Raw genomic sequence first — 21,102 nt, forward strand, 5'->3', positions numbered from 1 at the left:
TGCTTAAGCGATTCATCGCTTTTACTCTTAAGCAATCCAAAATAGCTTAAGCGACCAAGAGTAAAAGCCATTAATCGCTTAAGCGATACAAAGGATCGCTTAAGCGATCTTAGGTCTCGGCAAGTACAAATACCTTTTCTTCGGTGGCCTCCTCCTCCTCCTCTGAACTCTCGCCGGACTCCTCTTCTTGGCCTGAATTCTGCCCGACCTCCTCTTCCTCTTCAGAACCGTTTTACTCTTGTTCTCTCTCTTGTTGTGCCGTCGTTGTCTCCACTGCTGGAACACCTTCACTGATCGGAGGATCCATTGGAGCAGCCATTGAACTGCTTGCGCGGCCGGACTCTACGATTCGAAGAGGCGTTGGGTTTTCCTCCTCATTGTTAATGTCAACCATAGTTTTAAGAAAGGAAGAAGCTTTAGGATTGAATTTGGGTGTGAAAATTTGCCTGAATGTGGACTGTTATCATCAGAAATTGCACAGATGCGTTTAGGGATTGAAGATATCGATTTTTGCCTTAATTGGTTTCGATTAAGCGATTTGAATATTTGGGGCTCTTTTTCAATTTTCGAATTTTAAAAACTTTTATTAATTTTGATTTTGTCCTTATATGTTTTAATCTTTTCATTTTAACATATTTTACATGTTTAATGGATCCTAACTGTGTTACGTCAGCTTCTCTAAATAAATAAAAAAAATAGTAAACAGTTTCAAGGCCATTTTTTTAAATCCAAACTTGGGATGGCCGGTCAGCTAAATTTTCTCGAAAAAGAAGACAGAGAGTTTTTAGAGATTAAAAATAGGTGATGAATCTTAAAGATTGGTATGTGTATTCTACACACGGCTCTCCCTCTATCTCTCTCTCTCAATCGGCCTACGTTCCAGTAGATCTTGTCATTATAATCATTACAATGACATCATGTTACCAGAGGTTCACCGCCGGTCCCGCCGTGTCACACACTACTCTACTTGAATCACGAAAACCTTCACGTACGGCAGTGATTTCATGCCTCTTACGCGATCAGGGAAATCAATGGCCATGGTTCGTCCTGAAATTGCTGAAACAACGTTCGAATTTGTACGTGGCGGGGGCGGGAGGAGTGTGGGAGAGATCAGAGGGGGAGGAAGCGGCGGTGCAGAAGAGGAAGGCGGGGACGTGGTCGTACGCGGTGGAGAAAAGGAGGAGTAAAGGTGAAAGGAGTAGGAAGGTGGAAGTGGTGGTGACAGCAGCGGTTACGGTGGTCCTGGGCATTGGAAATCGAGTGTTGTATAAACTGGCGCTTGTTCCTCTGAAGCATTACCCCTTCTTTCTTGCTCAGCTTGCTACTTTCGGGTACCTAATAATTTTATTTCTCTCTTTTACTATTTTTATTAATTAGTGTTTCCATCATATTTTTTTTTTATATTGATTTGTATAGTATGAGTTTTATTTAAATATTCAAAGAAGAGAATTTATTTTATTTTATTGTATTTCTCATTTTCGGTTTTATTTTATATATTATCCCTTGAAAATCTCATTTTTTTCTTCCTTGTTGCATATAGGAATCTTCCACAACCCATATTGGAATAGTTTATTCAGGTTGGCTTTTTCATTCTTTCTCATTGTTTGTGTGGTGAATTCAAGAACTTTTGTTGGGAAGTTGTCAGTACAAGTTAACGATATCCTAAAGGCAGGAGGTGCTGATATTTTTGAAACCATGGATTAGCCTGTTATATTATCCAAAATTAAACATATTGGATGTTGGTGATAGTCAAATTATTAAAGATGATAGGAGCATTGTGAAGGTGGTTTTAGAGTTGTTATTTTTTTATTTTTTTATTTTTTGGAAAAGCTTTAGAGGAAGGATTGTTAGAATAAGGTTTACTGTGGAGTGCTCTGGATGGACGCAAGGCAAATTAGCTGGAGAGAGCATTTGAGGAGGAAATAGAAAAGGCGAGTTTGAATCCTGCAAAAGTTATTTTGGATTTGATGGATGGTAAATGGTGTTATTTCATAATGGATTGATAAATGCTATGACTANAAAGAAGATCAAAGTTAAAGGGAAAACTCAAGTTGTTAATGATTGTTTTCATGATGTTTGTGATAATGTTTTAGGAGATCAATGTTTGTTTATACATATTGCTCTTAAAATATATAACAATAAGATTTGGTGTTTTAATAGTGGTTGCTCAAAACGTATGATAGGTGATAAGTCAAAGTTTAGTCATTTTCAAGGTTTTGTTACTTTCGATGATGCAAATAAGTCTAGAACTTGCGCGGGTTTATTTATTATATTTTTTTATTTTATTATCGAATTTTTATATTTTAAGAAATTGTAAACGATTATTGTTTCACAAAAAATATGTCAAATATTGATTATAATAGAACATTTTGTTATTGTTCTTTTTTTTTTTTTAATTGGATTTTTATGTTTAAAGATTGTCGAGAATTGTTATATGATTGCCATTTAAGATGTCGTTAATTGGTCCTTGTGTTTACTGTTTATTAGTGTTGATAAAATAGGGACGATTCACATGCATTCAATTAATGTATGAAGTACAGATCTTTCACATTCCTCTTTTAATTTGATAAAATGCAAGTGATGGAAGATTGGAAATGTCAGTTTGTAATTCAGCAGGAATTGAATTAATTGAATTCAATACATAGAAGTTGAAAGTCCCACAACTTATGAAAGTGATTTTAACACAAATAAATTAATTAATTGAAGAACGAAATAATACTGGAACATTTTAGTGATAGGAATATATTCCTTTTTCAAAGCAAAAGAAGAGTTGCAACACTTTTCTTACAACAATTTGGTACATAATAATATGATTGAAATGACAATTTTGCCCTTCTTAAAATTAGTAGTTCCTGCATGGAATATAAACATTGCTTTGAGGTCCAACAGTTAATCTTTCATCATTTTAAGAGGCTGCCCAACACCATGAAATGAGCAAAAATAAAATAAAATAAAACTTGTCATCCTTCATCCTTCCTCATCCAACACAAACTCTATTGGCCACAAAACACAAACTATTACTAGCTATAGAGTCAACAACAAAAACATGTATAACCTATCTAAGAATGCAAGTTTGCAAATTTTTGATAATAAAATATGCTTCATTGATAAACACTTTGCAATATAACATTGTTTATAAGACACAGAAAAACAAAATAAATGGATANAAAAAGGGCGGACCCGTGAAGACCCACTTAGAATCTTTGTCCTGACCTCCAATCTGGACCAAGAGTCCAAGATTCGAATATTTCACCATTCCCCACGCACAGCACAAAAATTATATAAAGCATATTGGATTTTAGCACTTTTTTATTACTTAAATCTATCCATTTAAGATTGGAAAATAATAATAACAGAATAGTCATATCGATTAATTATAAATTATTTTAAAAAAAAATATAATACCACCACGTTATTTGATGCATAGATTTAATGTGCATCCTTCACTAATTGTAACATTGCTCTTTAAGATTTGTCGATCGTTGACCATATCAACGATTATATTAAAGCAATAATAAAGTATTGAATGGATGCTAAGCGTACACAAAGAAAAAAGTTTGGTAATCTCTGCACATATCAATCCTGAAGATATAAATGTACCACATAAGTTTTTCTGGATAGTTAACTCATTTTTACACTTCTATTAATTAGTCGTATTTTGCACCATAATTTTACCACATCTATGCCATTTGTTAGAATATTTGAAAAATGATATTCTGAAAAACTATTTTAAGTTGGGTTGAGTTAGATTAAATCAAATAAGATAGATTTTGAGAATGTGTTTGGTATAATATCTGAAAATTATATCAGAGTTTAATAAAATGTTATAAAATTGTTTGGTATATTTTTTAAAATCATTTTCTGAAAATATTTAGATTATTTTTAACCCCCTACATTTGTTAATTTAGGTAAGCATCCCCCAAATAAAAGTTTAAAAATTAACAAAAACACCTCTATCCACCCAAAATACAGTTGACTGCCAGCTACCACTGTTGAATGGTAGCCGACAGTCGTCGAAATAGAGCATGACTTATTGGATCTGACTGGTCGTGTGTTGATCTGGCATTTTCCGACTAAATTTACGACTATAATCTAGCTGTTGTTAACAGTTAAAATCTAGTCGTAGATTTGGTTGGAAATGGCCAGATCGACTCACGACCGGCTAGATCCGACCAATCGTGCATCGTTCCAATGCAAATGATCGGTGGTGGTGTTTGAAAAAAGTGAAAAGTAATTGTTTTTAGTTGATTAGAGTTGGAAAAATGTTTTGAGTTGAATAAAATGAGATAATAGTAAACAAGTCCCCCTTCTTTTCATTTCCAATAAGAAAAAATCTTATTTGATTCAACTTAATTTTCAAAATAATGATCCAAATAATTAAATAAACACATATTTTGTTTTTTAATCCAAATAGAATAACAGAAAAATGATTCAAAAGAGTGAAACAAACATGAGCTATATGATGTCCTTTAGGATCATTATTCCCCATATTATGGGAACAAAAATTGTCATGCCTCCCTCTTGGAACCAACCATAGGGAAAAACATGTAATTATGAGATTAAACTCTCTCTAATAGTTTCTTGTAAATCTCCGATCACCCAAAAAAAAGATAATGTTTCTCTTTTATACACTTCTTTTGATAGTGATTAAGAGTGGTTGTTACAAAGTGGATTATACGCATAGTATTCCGTCATTTGAATCTAAATCAAGCATCCCAACACTAAAGCTTGTACAGTATTCATGCTTAATACTGATAAGTTTGTTAATAAATCAAGCATCCCAACACTTAAGCTTGTACAGTATAATTTACATTTCACAAATATTTCATTATAGTCCAGGTTCCAAAATAGGTTCTAAACAGGTTCCAAAACAGGTTCCAAATAGATTTCAAAACAGGTTCCAAAGCAGGTTCCAAATAGGTTCCAAAACAGGTTCCAAACAGGTTCCAAACAGGTTCTAAAGCAGGTTCCAAAGCAGGTTCCAAATAGGTTCCAAAACAGGTTCCAAACAGGTTCCAAAACAGGTTCCAAAACAGGTTCCAAACCGGGTACCCCCTACAGGTTCCAAACAGGGTACCCTTTTTACAGGTTCCGGTTCCGGTTCCGGTTCCTCCACATGCAAGAACAGGAACCGGAACCGCACAGTAGCGGTTCCAAAAAATTGGAACCGGAACCTACCCTCACAGTGCAGGTTCTGTTCCGGTTCCGGTTCTTACCCCCGGTTCCGGTTCTACCCGCTACTCGTGCTCACCCCTACTTATAATCGTATTTCTGAAAAAATTGATTTGAGTTTGAGTTGTTTTTGGGTAAATGCGCGGCTATGTTTGTTTAAGTACTTAGAATCGTATTTTTTAAAAAGTTGATTTGGGTTGAGTTGGTTTTATAAGAATAGGATATGCATTTAAAAATGTGTAATTAAATTTTTGGAAAATATTTTCAAAAAAAGTTTAGATTGTTTTTAACTCTTTATATTTGTTAATTTAGCTAAATACCCCATATAATTTAGCTCAAAGACCAGATCAGTTCACGATCAACTAGATTTAATCGATTATGTGTCATTCCAGTGACTTTTGACCACCGTCCAATGGTGATGGCCGACTGTTGATAATTATTAGGTGGGTGGGAGTGTTTTTATTTATTTATAAACTTTTATTGAGAAAAGTTGAGGTATTTTTGTTAATTTTAAAATTTTTATTAAGAAAATAATTATTAATGTTTTGAGTTGAATATAATAGAGTTGGATTTTGAGAATATCAAAACAATGTATTTTTCATTTTTTTTTGGATTAAATAATAAGATAGGATAGGGTTTGAAATTTGAATAATGCTCCAAACACAGCCTTCCCTTTAAAGCTTTCAAAAATAATATAAATTCACTTATCGTTATATTTTAGATATTAAATCTAATTAAAATTGTCTTTATGTGTAACAATGGACACTGAAAAACAAAACTTTTAGTATATTACATGTAATAGAAATAATTAAATTCTTTGTCATCTCATTTCCTTAGTAGGCCTTAACCGGTTAAACCAAATGGTAATGGGACAATTTAGTAATGTTTACTTACTCATAATAGTATAAATTTTAACAGTTCATTAATGGTAGGTAACAAATTTTTTATTATTTCAGAAACATTTGAAAAAGTTTTATTATTACAGTAATACTACATTCACAAACCCTTCCACTAACTTTCTTCAACAAATGCGATGTGTCAGTTCGCAATGGGTTTCGTCTGACTAAATGCAAACTGATTAATTGTGAACTATCATGTCAGCGTTTGTGAGAGAAAATTGTAAGAAATGTTTGTCAATATATCTTTATTCCTATTATTATATCATACATATGGGGTCTATGTTAACTCCTTTATTATAATATTTGATTATTCTCTATTCCATAAGGTATTAATTATGCAGAAATTCCTTGTATAGCCATATCATTAATTCCAATTTCCAAAATGTCAAGCTATGTTTAAAAAATATATTTAACCATAAAATTGCAGGATTTAACTTAATTACCCTTAATGAAAAATAACACAAATAAAAGCAATGCAAATGTGCTAGACTATCAAATCTATCAAGTCTAGTATGGTCTAGCATGGTTACACATACTTTAATTAGACTATTAAATTATATTATTAAACTAGCTGTCACACCTGCGCGTTGCACAGGTTTATTTATTATATTGTTTTTATTTTATTATCGAATTTTTATATTTTAAGAAATGGTAAATGACTATTGTTTCACAAAAAAAATATGTCAAATATTGATTATAATAGAACATTTTGTTATTGTTATTATTTTTTTTTTAATCGGGTTTTTATGTTTAAAGATTGTTGAGAATCGTTATATGATTGCCATTTAGTATATCGTTAATTGGTCCCTGTGTTTGCTGCTTATTGGTGTTGATAAAATAGAGATGATTCACATGTATTCAATTAATGTATGCAGTACAGATCTTTCACATTCCTCTTTTAATTTGATAAAATGCAAGTGATGGAAGATTGAAATGGTCAGTTTGTAATTCAGCAGGAATTGAATTAATTGAATTCCATACATAGAAGTTGAAAGTCTCGCAACTTATGAAAGTGGTTTTGACACAAATAAATTAATTAATTGAAGAACGAAATAATACTGGAACATTTTAGTGATAGGAATATATTCTCTTTTCAAAGCAAAAGAAGAGTTGCAACACTTTTCTTACAACAATTTGGTACATAATAATATTATTGAAATGACATTTGCCCTTCTAAAATTAGTAGTTCTTGCATGGAATATACCATTGCTTTGAGGTCCAACAGTTATCTTTCACCATTTTAAAAGGCAACCCACACCATGAAATGAGCAAAAATAAATAAACAAAAAAACAATTCACCTTCACATCCAACACAAACTCTATTCGCCACAAAACACAACTATTACTAGCTACAGAGTCTACAACAAAAACTGTATAACCTACTAAGAATGTATTTGCAACTTTTTGATAATAATATTCTTCATTGATAAACACTTTGCAATATAACATTGTTTATAAGACACAGAAAAACAAAATAAATGGACAATATATATATATATTCCGAATGTCACCCCCATCAATCTCACTTGACCATCACTGCAAAGGTTGCTACATAATAAAGGAATCAAAACTGAATCAATTTACGTTCAGAAATAAATCATAATAATATAAATTCATAAACAACAATGGTTTAAAGTAAGCACCTGAGTGGGGCAATGGCTGGCTACATTTGGAATGACCACTTCCGGTTGCTCAACAGTGGTGTATCGGTTGTTGTTTGTAGGTGGAACAACTCTTAGTCAGCATAGAGAGAAAGATGGAATTGTAGTTCCAAGCTCCATGAATATATCAAAAACTGATAATGAAATAGACATCATTGATTCTCCAAGAGCTTGATGTTGGAGCATAGTTCGTCCTCAAGTTAGAGGTTGTCAAATTAGCCAAATATGAATATGATATCCAAGAATTTGTCAAACATCCGTATATGTTTTAATCCAAACTTAAGTTCTACGCAAAAGTTCACTAAAAACTTAAAAATTTCTATTTGAAAACTCTTTTTGCAAGAAGTTTGAGTTTATACTCAAAGAAAATAATGGATTACTAAATTTAGCCTGGTGCATAAAAGCACCAAGAAAAAAAAAAATTTCAACTGCATTAGACATTAAGAAAACTTAAAAAGAGTGTCTTTTAAGATTACACTAAGTTGGCACATAAATCATCAAATTTTTACTCTATAAAAGAAAAGCTTACCTTTCGAATATGGTCTCTGCTTTCCATCAGTTAGCTGCTAGGTTTGAGAACTATCAATTCATTTATGATTAAAAAAAAAAAAAAAAAAAAAAAAAAACAATTAACAGGATGTTACTCATTTATCCCTCACACACACATGCACATGCACACACATAAACACATACTGTATATGCATTAAATGTGATAGTAAGAGAAGTTGTGCAATTCTTGGAAGCTAATACATTGTGCAGTAGCAAAAATATATCATATCCAATTTGATGGAGATCTATGGACAAAACCATACCATTATGATGTGTACCATAATCAATCTATACTTCACATGAAAATATATGTAATGTAGGAAAGAAATAATACCAGACATTGACGGAGTTAGAATGCCATCACCAATAACCATGATGGTTCCCAAAAGCATTACCAATAGCAATAGAAGTTACTCACTCCTCAATTGATCTTACGTTTCATCTAGTTTTCTAGCACGCTCTTGTGTTATACAAGGGCTGCAATCTCACAATACAAACATCAAAGGGTTGTAATCTCACAATACAAACACATCAAAGTTCACGCCTTAGTCTAACATATCATAAGAAAATAATGAAAGGAACAAAAAGAAATGAAACTTGTTAGAATCATTCACAATGGCTTCAAAAACAATCTCATCAACCTACAGGAAATCCCAATTCAATTAATCACAAACAATCAAACACCGCTATCAAATTTCCATAAACATTTGAATTCTTCACACAAACATACCCGCCTAGCAGGCCAAGGTTAACACGATCAAGAATCTTGAAATTAGACATCTTGAACCTTATAACATGCCCTGACTCTTTTTCTCCACAGAAACAACCCAGATTCAACTCAAGAAACAACCTTCCTCGAAGATGAACAGTGAACCCAAAACTTCTCCTCTGAAACATCACACATGACTTTGACTTCCCACAAACTGCCTACTATAAGCCTGTTGACAATTCCCACTTAACTCCTCTCTTAACACCCTCCAAACCCGGACTGGAACCAATCCACAATTGCCATATAGTCAATGCAAAAAGACAATTTTGGATCATTCTGAGAACAAAAACAATTTTAGACGTTTAGTTCTCATGTCATTTTAAGGAACATATAAAAAAAAAATCAATATTTAAATCAAGTCATTGAATTATACAAAGAAATGAATCATTCAACACATAGAAAAGTTTAAGTTCAATTGTTGAGAAACTTATTCACTACTTAATTAAAAAACATTTAAAATTTAATCCAACCCATTAAGTTATACAATGAAATGGAATCTTTAAGATTGATTAAAAGGTGTAAAATAGTATAGAAATTATGCTTTAACTGTAGAATAACAGTATTTATATTAGCTTCTGGTATCATTTAGTGGGAATAATATACTGTAAATCTTTTATCGATTTTATTGTAATAGAACTGTCTATCTATATAGTTCTATTTTTTTCCTTGAGGAATACCAAGTTCCTTTTCTTTGGCAATAATCAGGGATTCACGTTTCCATAAATTGAATATTACATGTATAGTTAAGCCTATTATTTAACAAAGAATTCATTATATCTCTGTTCATCACTCTGGCAGTGTTGAGTTTGTTCAGCGTGACTTTAAGGTTTTGTAGAATACCTTCCAGTTCAGGCGAACCATCTGATGTTGTTGCTTGACTTGCTTAAAAAATAAATAAAAAATAGACATGTAAAAGTAGATATGTAGAAGGAATATAGAGTAATTAGTTGATGTTATTTCCACACGCTTTGTTTTTGTTTGATTTGGATTGAAAATATGTTGTCCTTTGTCTTCCATTTGTTAATGGTATCTGTGTGAAATGAAAGAAATATTTGAAGGTGTATGATTGTTGAATTCTCTACTCTTTATAGCTTTAGATGTCATTAAGTAATATTATATGAATTAATGATTACACAACTGTTCGTGTTATGTTCAATGTAATTGAATTATTGCTAATTAATATGACTTTTGATATTTTTTAGTAAGTGTTTGCATGTTATTGGTTATGGTTATTTTGATTTAATGTTTTATTGTTATTGTTGAGTTTAAAATTTTCAAATTTATATTAAATGTTAATATATATGTTTATTAAAAACATTTTTCTTTATTATGTTTGATATTTTGTTTAATTGAATGTGAAGGGGTGAAGATATATTAATTAATAATAATTAATTGAATGGAAGGGATACAAAAATATTAATATTAATTAATAATAATTATTATAGGCATGAATGACATTGAATATTAATGAATTAATAAAGTGTGTATTATGATTTCATGAATGTGAAAAGATATGTTGTATCTTTATCAAATTAAAAGAGAAAAGTGAAAGATCTCAAATTACAAGAGAATGTGAAAGATTTGTATTGAATACATTAATTGAATGCATGTGAATAATTTCTATTATAACAATCTTTTAATATTCATGGAAATGAATAACACACAAGCGAATCATTAGTAATTTATCAAATTAAAAGAGGAATGTGAAAGATCTCAAATTAAAAGAGGAATCTGAAAGATTTGTATAGAATACATTAATTGAATGTATGTGAATAATCCCTATTATAGCAAGCCCAATAAACAGCAAACACGTGGACCAATTAACGACATCCTACATGGCGATCATATATCAATCCTACGTGGTGTCAGAAGGAGCAGTATGCTTTAGCATTATATAAATATATAGATACTAAACTATAAAGTCTAATATAGTCTAACTTGAGAACATATCATTTGTTGTTTCATTAATGGTATAAATAATAAGTTATTGAATTTTATGACTAAATTTGTTTAAGATTATTGAGTTGGTATACATGTCCAAACCTCTAATTTATTTATTTTATTTTTCATTATATAGTAAATATTTAAGTGTTAATTTTAATGGAATATACTTAATTCTAAGATGCGTTAATTTGTATTACAATTAAACATATATGACGATTAAATATGTCTAAATTCATAAATTAAAATAATATATATGTTTGTAATTTTTAAATAATTAATTATAAATATTAAGTTGATTGTAGTTATAAATTATAAATTTATTTCTAGTAAAATTTTACATAAATATCGAAATGAAGGCTAACTACCATAGATGTTTATAATTGACATTACAAATCCTTTATTCGATGAAATACAACAAAAGTTGTTTTCATTATTGCAACACTTTTGTATTTTGTATATTAAGTTTGACAGATTATGACTTAACCAATTTCATTAAACTTATGCGGAATAAATTAATCTTGTTCATTTGTGCTTGTGGGTATGTCCATTCATCATCAACACACAAGACAAAAAGTAAAGCATACAAATGGTCTTTACGTGGTTTGATCAACTGCATACATCCATGGGATCACGTCTAAACGAAGTAAATCCACTATAATAAACATTCAACTGTAGTTGTAGTTAGGCAAACAAATGTAAAACACTCATTGTTTCCACAAAGCTCTAACTTCAACATTTGGATGATCCACCGTCTTACAACAACTTGCTTGAATCCATGACTCCTTTTGGATAGCTTGAGCTCCACTTAGGCTTCAACGTCGAGGACACCCTTCAGCTCCACAACTTAAAATCATATCAAGCTTTTCATCAATGGAACCACATTCCAACAACACTCAAACAACAAAGGTTAACATGATATTTTTAAGCTTATCAAAGCATAAAGGAACCTAACCAAATATGAAATAAACCTTAAAGGATTTTCAGAGAACAATAAGAGGAATATTCATGTTCAAATGTAAATGTAAGAATGAAGAAGATTAAATAGAATTCTTGCGTAAGAAACCCTTAGCAGCTAGTCGACAACCTTTACACATGTTTATCTAAAAGAGAAAAGTTTCTACCAACTTTGTTAGGACCACTTCTAAAAAGTAAAACAAATTTCTAGGACCACATGTGAATAACATGACATTTGTTATACGGACCACTCATGCATAATTCAATCTTGGATAAAATCCTAACATTCAATGAAAACTCAACATTTGCGTAAAAAGGTGACTGAACAACTGTTGGCACATCAAACTCTAATGTGCTCAGATGATATTTGCACACATCAACTTTGAATGTCATGACATATGAACTAAAGAAACAATTGTGCATTAAACAAAAGGATGTGTAGACATCAGAAATGAATGTGCACAATCTTTCTCACACTTTTATTCAAACACTTTGTGGGCGAAATCATGTAAATCTAGAGGTGGAATCCTGTCAAACTATTGGAAGAGGTAAATCATGTCAAACTAGTGTAAAGGGCGAAATCTGATTCTAGTGGAACTTCAAGGAGGTGCCTTGAAGAACTGGATGTAGGAAGCTTGTGGATAGAGCTCCGAACCACTATAAATCTCTAAGCATTTCTTCTCTCTCAAATAATTTATTATTCCATTGTGTTGTGTGTGATTTTTCAATCAAGCTCGGAGTATCATGAGGTTATAGCCCGACCCGGTAACAGCTCGACTTCACCGATTGTCTGACCCAACATAAGCTCGTCGAGGTATAGCTTGACCCAGCACAAGCTAGTCGCGAACAATCCGAGCGATCATTCAACTAATTCCCAGATAACTTTAGATCCCAGATATCTCGGAAGAGATCAAATTGACAGTAATCTTTGTGCAATCACAGCACCCGATCGCGAGAATATCGAAGTTGCATTTCAATTCAATTGTAATCCCTTTATTTTCGCTCTTTCCTTTGTACAAACTCTATATATAAACCCCCTCAAACAGTGAGAAATGGGTTAGAGAATACTTCTAGAATTACTATTGTAAGCTGTCACAACAAATACAAAAAATAGTGCACGTAGGCTCAAAAGTTCAAATCGCCGAACCACTTTAAAAATCTCTTTGCTATTTTCTTCACTGCATTTATTATTCTTTTATTGCTGGTTACCTATAATCACACACACACACACACCAGTTCTGATCTTATCAAGGTCGATCAGATCACTCTAGTTGGTGTAGATTTCTGTATCAACATTTTGGCGCTAGAAGGAGGGCACTCCACCAATATCTCAGAAATTTTGGCAAACAGCCACAGTGACTTAATCAATCCAGGCCATGATGGTGCATACCAGATCACAAACCACCACTGAAAACCATGATGATGTGGAGACCACCCATCAAGATGTGCAACAGGACGCTGTTGGGTGTCGACCACCATTGCCACCATCTTAGCACGCCACGAATAACTAGGGGGTAAGGATGTTAAACCCCGAAAACGGCCAACTGACGGAGATGATTAGAACCATGGTTGCACAGGCGGTGCAACAAAACGTGGCTGAGTTGAGAAATAGGCAACCAATTGCCCAGAACCTCGACTAGCCGTGTTTCACTAATACCACCCCAACGGGTCGGAATTCAATAGGGGGCTAGTTTGGCTTATCGGTGCCAAAGGGCGACTAACACCATAAGTGTCATAGAGTGCACTCTGCTCACGAGTGTGAGTCTCGTGAGCAAACTAACCCTGAGAGGTGGCCAAGGAAGCAACCAATGGGTGAAAGCGAAGGTAATGGTCACCCACGAGATGCTCGACCTACCCGATGGTGTTCCCAGCATCAGCGTGCCAGTCTTAACCCACGCCCAAAGCAAGCTTGACCCTCTCAAGCTCGCGAGGCGAGTAATATGCACCAATCTAGTAATGAACGACATTCTGGTTATAATCGATGTCGTGAGCAACGCACTGACGAGCATGATAACACTTATCAACCAAGGCATTCACACATCAATGCGCGTAATGGAGGGGGTTCACAAGCGACAGATGTGCAAACTCCCTTGCTTGAGGTAAGGATGAACAGAGCCAGCCAGGGCAATCACAATGAAGACTTAGATCATGTGTAAAAAATGCTCAACGATCTAAAAGCTCCCCAAAACGGCGCCGCGAAAGAAATAGTGAGTTCCCCCTTCACAGAGGAGGTTCGCTAGGCCCTGCTTCCACAAGGATTCAAGGCCCGAGAAAGTAAGTTCGACAGGAGAGGAGACCTTAGAGACCACCTCAACAATTTCAATGACCTAATGGAGTTGCACCAGGTCTATGACTTAGTAAAGTGTCGCTGCTTCGCGGTCACATTGGTAAGGGATGCCAAGAGGTGGTACAAGAGACTAAAGGCGAACTTCATCAATTCGTGGCAACAATTCTACTCGCTTTACTTGCAGCAATTTCAAGCAAGGAGACAGTTCGCAATGCCATTTAGCTACCTAAGCAACATTCAAAAGGAAAGAGATGAAACTCTGACCTTGTATTTAACGAGGTTCCAAAACGAACAAGCAAAGGTCGCGGATGCACCCAAAGAATCAATCCAGACTTTGCTAATTGTAAGCATCAGGCCAAACATGGAGCTATGGAAAGAGCTCCAAAGTGAAGATCATGTGGCGAAGTTGTATCAGATGGCTGCAAAGCACCAGCGAGTAGAAAGCTCGCTAGCAGCCTTAGCTAGAAGCTCGCCACTAAGAGCCCTAGATAGGCGACAAGATCCCCCATCAGATAAGCGGAGGGGCCAAGACCGCAATGATAAGGATTGAAACAGGTCCCAAAAAGATAGAAAACAGATAACCGTGGGGACAGGCAGCCCTTCCCACAGTACGCAGAATATACGCCCCTCACGCAAGACATATGTCACATCTACGAAGTCTCTTGTGAGGCAAAAATGTTGCCTACTCCAGAAAGAATGAGAGGGGCTCTAGGTAGAAGAGATCGATAAAAATATTGTCGATATCAACGGGACATCGGACACAACACCAACGAGTGTCGGGCTTTAGAGGATGCCATCGAAGACCTGATACAAAGGGGCCACCTAAAGGAATTTGTTAAGGAGGCACCAGCTCGCGAAAATATTGGCGAGCAAAACAACTAGGTCTAACCAGCCCCAGCCAACGCCAATGATGATGTCTTGGTAGGTATGATCTATGGGGGACTCGACATAGCAAGAAGCTCAGGTGCGCCCACAAGCAATATGCTCGCGAGGCTAGAATAGATTCGATCCCCTAGGTAATGAGCTATAAACAGAAGCCGCCAAAGCGGCCCAGACAGGAAAACGAGGTGTTAGGGTTGACTGTTGAACAATGTGAAGAATCCCCTCACCACCATCATGATGCGATCATAATCATAGTCAGGGTCGGCAATGCCAAAGTACTGAGGGTGATGGTCGTTAACGGAAGTGTAGCGAACATCATCTTCTTGGAAGCCTTCCGAGAGATAAGGTTCACAGATAGGGACTTGAGGGCTTGTCCTTCGCCACTTTATGGATTAATCGGGGATAGTCTGGTCCCCAAAGGAATGATCAACCTTCCCATGACTCTAGGGGCAGAACCCAAAATCAAGACAATAATGGCTGAATTCTTAGTGGTAGATTGCCCAACCATATACAACGTCACCTTAGAAAGACCGATATTGGATGATTTGAGCGTAGTCACATCAGTGCGCTGCCAAGCAATGAGGTTCCTGACTCCCAAGAGAGTCATAACGATCAGGAGCTGCCGAAAATAATCTCGGGAATGTTAAAATCGGGCCATAAATGCTACACTAAAATGGCCACTCTCAAGAACAATGATTATTATAGAGTTCGAACCGCACCTGGACCTCTCGAGGATACCATAGATCCTCGCATCCATAGAGAAGAGCCAGCGGCAGGGTCGACGGAAGAGCTATGAGAAATATGTGTTAGCAAGGAAAATCCAACTCGCGTATTAAAGATTGGCAACAGCTTGAGTAAAGAAATGGCTGATAGTTTGGCAGGGTTTCCAAAGAAAAACCTCGACATGTTCGCATGGGTGCATGCAAATATGGTGGGGATTAGCCTCGAAGTAATGTGCCATAAGTTGAACATTGACCCAAAAGCTGGACCAATAAGACAGAAGAGAAAGTCTAGGATGTAGAGCGTTCTAAAGTGCTCAAAGATGAAGTTGATAAACTCTTGAATATTAACTTCATCAGAGAAGTGAAGTACTCGGATTGGCTCGTCAACCCAGTCCTGGTTAAGAAGTCAAATGGTAAGTGGCAGACTTGTGTTGACTTCACAGACTTGAACAAACCCTGTCCCAAAGACAACTTTCCGCTACCACAGATTGACCAAATAGTAGATGCGACAACTGGCAATGCACTACTTAGTTTCATGGACGCATACTCGGGATATAACCAAATCCTGATGTATCAGCCTGATGAAGAATATACCTCCTTTATTACTGACCGTAGGATTTACTATTACAGGGTTATGCCATTTGGCCTGAAGAATGCTGGGGCGACCTACTAGCGCTTAGTGAACAAGATGTTTGCCACTTATGGAGGTATAAATAGATGACATGCTCATCAAATCAAAGGTCGCTGAGGACCACATTGAGCATTTGGGGGAAATGTTCGACATCCTTAGGAAGTACAATATGAAGCTCAACCCCCTAAAATGTGCTTTCAGAGTAAGCTCAAGAAAATTCTTGGGGTTCCTTGTAAATCAACGGGGTGTTGAAGTCAACCTAGAGAAGATTCAAGCTCTGCTAGATATGAAAAGCTTAATAGCATAAGGCAGGTACAGAGCTTGACAAGGCGTGTAGCTGCACTCAATAGGTTTGTTTCTGGAGCCACAAATATATGCTTACCATTCTTTGAGACCTTGAAGGGAAAAAAGGGTTTCAAGTGGACAAAGGAGTGTGAGAGAGCCTTGTAGAAGCTAAAAAAAATATAGGGCAACCTTCCTTGTTGTCAAAGCCCATCCAGGGCGAGCCGCTGCTATTGTATTTTTTGGTGTCAAAGTCCGCTATCAGTGCGGCTTTGGTACATAAAGAAAGGGGAGTGTAGTGGTCGGTATACTATGTGAGAAAGAGGCTGCTCGACATGGAGATGAGATATCCTGAAATGGAGAAGGTCGCCTATGCCCATGTCATCGCCGCCAAGAAGCTGCGGCCTTATTTTCAAGCATACTCCATTCACGTGCTAACTAACTTTCTGTTAAAGAAAATAATGCAAAAGCCCGAGACATCGGGTAGATTGATCAAGCGAACAATGAAAATGAGTCAGTACAATATCAAGTACATCCTGAGAATGACAATTAAAGGTCAGGCTTTAGCGGACTTCATATCAGAATTCTTCTATAAGCCAGAAGGGTAACTAAGCTTGCTAGGGGCAAATATCTCAGAAGAAATAGAGCAGCAAAAGCCAAAGCTCGACGACCTATGGTAGTGGACTTTGTGTGTGGATAACTCCTCAAACGAGAAGGGGGCGAGAGCGGGACTCTTGCTTGAAAGTCTTGAAGGAAACCCGATCATATCTGTAGTAAGGTTTAGGTTCGTCGCCTCCAACAACGAGGTTGAGTACAAGGCGTTGCTCGCAGGGATCCACCTCGCCAAGGAAATGGGGGCAGAGTCTATCAAAATTTACAGTGATTCCCAACTCGTAGTCCACTAGATTACCGGGGAGTACCAGGCGAACGAAGATAGAATGACATCTTACCTCCAACTAGTGAAATCCAAGCTCGAGTAGTTTAGATCCTTCACAGTTCTTCAGATCCCAAGGGAGAAGAATTCAGTAGCTGATGCTTTAGCCCGTCTGGCCTCGGCAATGAACCAAGAGAAAGCTGATTCCATACTAATTAAGTTCCTCCCAAGACTAAGTATCTCCGCTCCACAAGAACCAGTCTTAGGGACGAGTCAGAGATACAGTTGGATGGATGCAATCGTTGCCTACCAAAGGGATGGTACACTGCTAGAAGGAAGAACTGAAGCCAAAACACATCGCGCAAAGTTAGCTTGATACACGCTCATCAATGATAAGTTGTATAAGCGGAGGTCCAGTATACCGCTATTGCGATGTATTGACCATGAGGATGCAAACTATGTTTTAGGAAAGATTCATGAGGGGATTTATGGGAACCATGCAGGAGGCAGATCTCTAGCATACAAAGTGCTTCATCAAGGTTATTATTGGCCAATAGTTTTTGACCATGCAACGAACTATGTGCGCATATGTGACAGATGCCAGAGATTTGTAGATGCTCCACGAGCTCCACCTCAAGAATTAAATACACTGATGAGCCCTTGGCCATTTGTGATCTAGGGCATCGAGCTGATCGGCTCTTTGCCTCAAGAAAAAAAGGGGTGTTAAGTTCACAGTGGTTTTCATTGACTACTTCACCAAGTGGGTGGAAGCCGGTGACCAAAACTCAAGACGGACAATGGAATCCGAAGTCAGAGTTGTCACATAAGATTTTCTCACATATATTCGAAAAGCTCCTCTAGAAGTGAGGTACGCATAACTTGGAGCAAATTCAAATTTTCTTGATAAGTCCGATTAGGATAATTGAAATAACTTCGCAGGAACATAAAAAAAATTGGTCGATGGAGATATACTAAAATATCTTCTATTCATGGTGCATTTCGATTACAGACTAAAAAAAAAAAAAAAAAGAAAAAAAAAGAAAAAGAAAAGACATATAATGATTTTTCAAGCAGATGGAGGAACATGGGCATCATCTTTGGCCGGCCTAGGGAGCTCGTCACTGACTAGGAGAGATGGCTCCTCAACAGAAGGAATGGCAACAACCTCTTCAGGGTTAGGAGCCTCACCCGAGGGAAGATTAGCAACATTAGGGGGAAGTGTAGCTAGGGGAGCCAGATCCTCGACTTCTTTCTTGAGGCCAATCTTCTACTCACCTTCCTCGACCTCTTCTTAGCCCTCACCATCAGCCTTGAAATCATCTGAGTATACATAGGCCATTCTATGAGCTTCCGTCTTCATCCCATCAACCTTTCTTTGGTAAGCTCGCGGAAGGATGGAGAAATCGATCGAAAGGTAAGCATCCTACAATTTCTATACCAGGTAGACCGACGTCTCCTAAGCTTGAGCGATGATGGACTCATTCAATTCCTTGATCTAAAGCCTGAGTTGCTCAACCTCAGCTTTGGCCCTCCATCGACCTTCCGCTTCCTGGGCAAGGTCAAGTGAGACCTGTTTGAACTTTGCCTCATATTCCGAAGCGGTTTTTTGAGCTGAAGAGAGCTCAAAATTCAACTTGTTATTAGCACCCCCCTGTTGTGCCAAACTCTTCCCAACCTTGGATGCTTCAGCTTTGGCTTTAGCTCACATAGCCTTGCTCACCTTGATCTTGTCAAAGAACTCCCCTTCCTTGACCCCGAAGGCCGCCATCTCCTTCTTGAGCTGCTCAAGCTCAGCTTGCCTCACTTGCCCTCATTCTCTACAACCTGGGCCCTGGCCAGGGCATCCTCCTTCACCGTCTCTGCCAACTTCTATTCTCGATGAGTGCCCTCTAATGTGGTATAACACTCATCGTAGAGAAAGCCTGCTCACCATGGTAGCCTATAGAAAGGAAGGCAAGTCAGCGAGAAACAATGATAGCATGCATAAAAGAATAAAAAAGGCGAACTTCTAGTACCTTTGCCATGTAGCTGTACACCTAGGCTAGCATCTTGGTGGGAGATGAATCCGTAACGCCCGTAAATGTTTGTAGGGTATCACCATCCTTAGCCGTTGCGGCCTTAATGCTGATATGGTCGGGGGAGTTGGTCGATCAAAGCATTAATCGCAGCTTGGGTTGCTTCATCCATCTTCTTCCCTCCCTGCTGAGACGAGTTGGACTTACTTCCGTCGGTGGTGGTAGTTTCACTCGTGGGAGCAGACTTCTTCTTGGCCAAGTCCTTGACGATAGACTTCTTTTAGCCGTCAGCCTGTATGGCGACCTCTTTGCCGGAGCCAACCTGTTGCTCGACCACCTTCTGCTTTCCTGAGCCCCTCTGAGGCTCGATTAACTTCTTCTTACCTGAGCAGTTGTACTGCCCGGGTGTCTTCTGTTTTCCCGAGCCTTCAGTTAGCTCAGGTGTTTTCTTTGTTAGGCCCTTTTGGGGCTCGGGGGCACCTTTCTTGCTAACTGCCTTCGTGGTAGTTGTAGGCTTTTTCACACATGGGCTTTCTCCAAGTTCGCCCTGCTACGCTTCATGTCAACAATGTTAGTGGGCCGCTTCGTCGCCAAAGCAGTCAGCGTCTTCTTGGCAGCCGCGAAAGCTGTCGCCTTCTTCTTGAGGCCATTTGGTTTCTCGACCCACATTTTTGCAAAACAAAGAAGCAAGCAGTGAGCGACTTATCTACGCAGAAGGAATAAAGCGAGCAAGCGATAACTTACCTTTCTTGATAATGGTAAAAAACTTGGCGTTGTCCTCACAAAAGCCGTATGCCCTCAAGTGAGGGAGCGAGATGATCTCGTTAATGTTTCACTATCTGTCGGAAAGGTCATTGAAATATTGGAGCCTTTGTAAGCTTGCAGTGAGGAGACAATTTTGCTCGACGTTAACTGCAAAACAAAGCAACTCAGTTAGCTTAAACATAGAGTTTGAAAGCGATCTTCGCACACACTGGAGTCGAAGTCTTACTCACTTTTGAAGCAAAAACGCTAGTCTCCTAAGCCTCATAAATGATAAATTGGGAGTCCCAATACGGAACCTTCTTTGGGATGTCAAGCAGATCGTTAAAGCGTACCTTCCTCGCCTTCGAGAGGTAATACGTCTAGTCCTGACCTTTCTTTAGCCTATACAAATGGAAGAGCTCCTCGACAGATGGCTTGCCCAACTTGGCGATCATGTATGCTATGTACAGACCTATGATTATGACATATGAGTTCACGGACAGCTGAAGAGGGACGATGTTGAACCGCCTCAAAATGTTGTCGATGAAATGATGGGGGGAATAAATACCCCGCATCTCAAGAGGATTTTAGAGGTCGCCACCCATCCGGGTAGGGGATTCTTTTGAGAAAAATTTTCCGGAACCATCAAATTGAGTTGTGGCGCATAAGTCTCTCTTATGTGCCTTAAGTCCTTGACGTTAATCGAGGATTGCAGTT

At 37.1% G+C, this 21,102-nt stretch overlaps 1 protein-coding gene across 1 annotated transcript; it reads left to right on the forward strand.

Moving 5' to 3' along the window:
• Window positions 1-909: 909 nt before the first annotated feature.
• Window positions 910-1,677, forward strand: LOC116110862 (protein CLT3, chloroplastic-like). The gene is made up of 2 exons (XM_031397071.1): window positions 910-1,331; window positions 1,541-1,677. Exons 1-2 carry the CDS (start codon window positions 910-912, stop codon window positions 1,566-1,568), a joined length of 450 nt encoding a protein of 149 aa, XP_031252931.1. The 3' UTR covers window positions 1,569-1,677.
• The last annotated feature ends 19,425 nt before the right edge of the window (window positions 1,678-21,102 follow it).

The sequence above is a fragment of the Pistacia vera genome, unplaced genomic scaffold (assembly GCF_008641045.1).
Source record: "Pistacia vera cultivar Batoury unplaced genomic scaffold, PisVer_v2 Contig617, whole genome shotgun sequence".
NCBI lineage: Eukaryota > Viridiplantae > Streptophyta > Magnoliopsida > Sapindales > Anacardiaceae > Pistacia > Pistacia vera.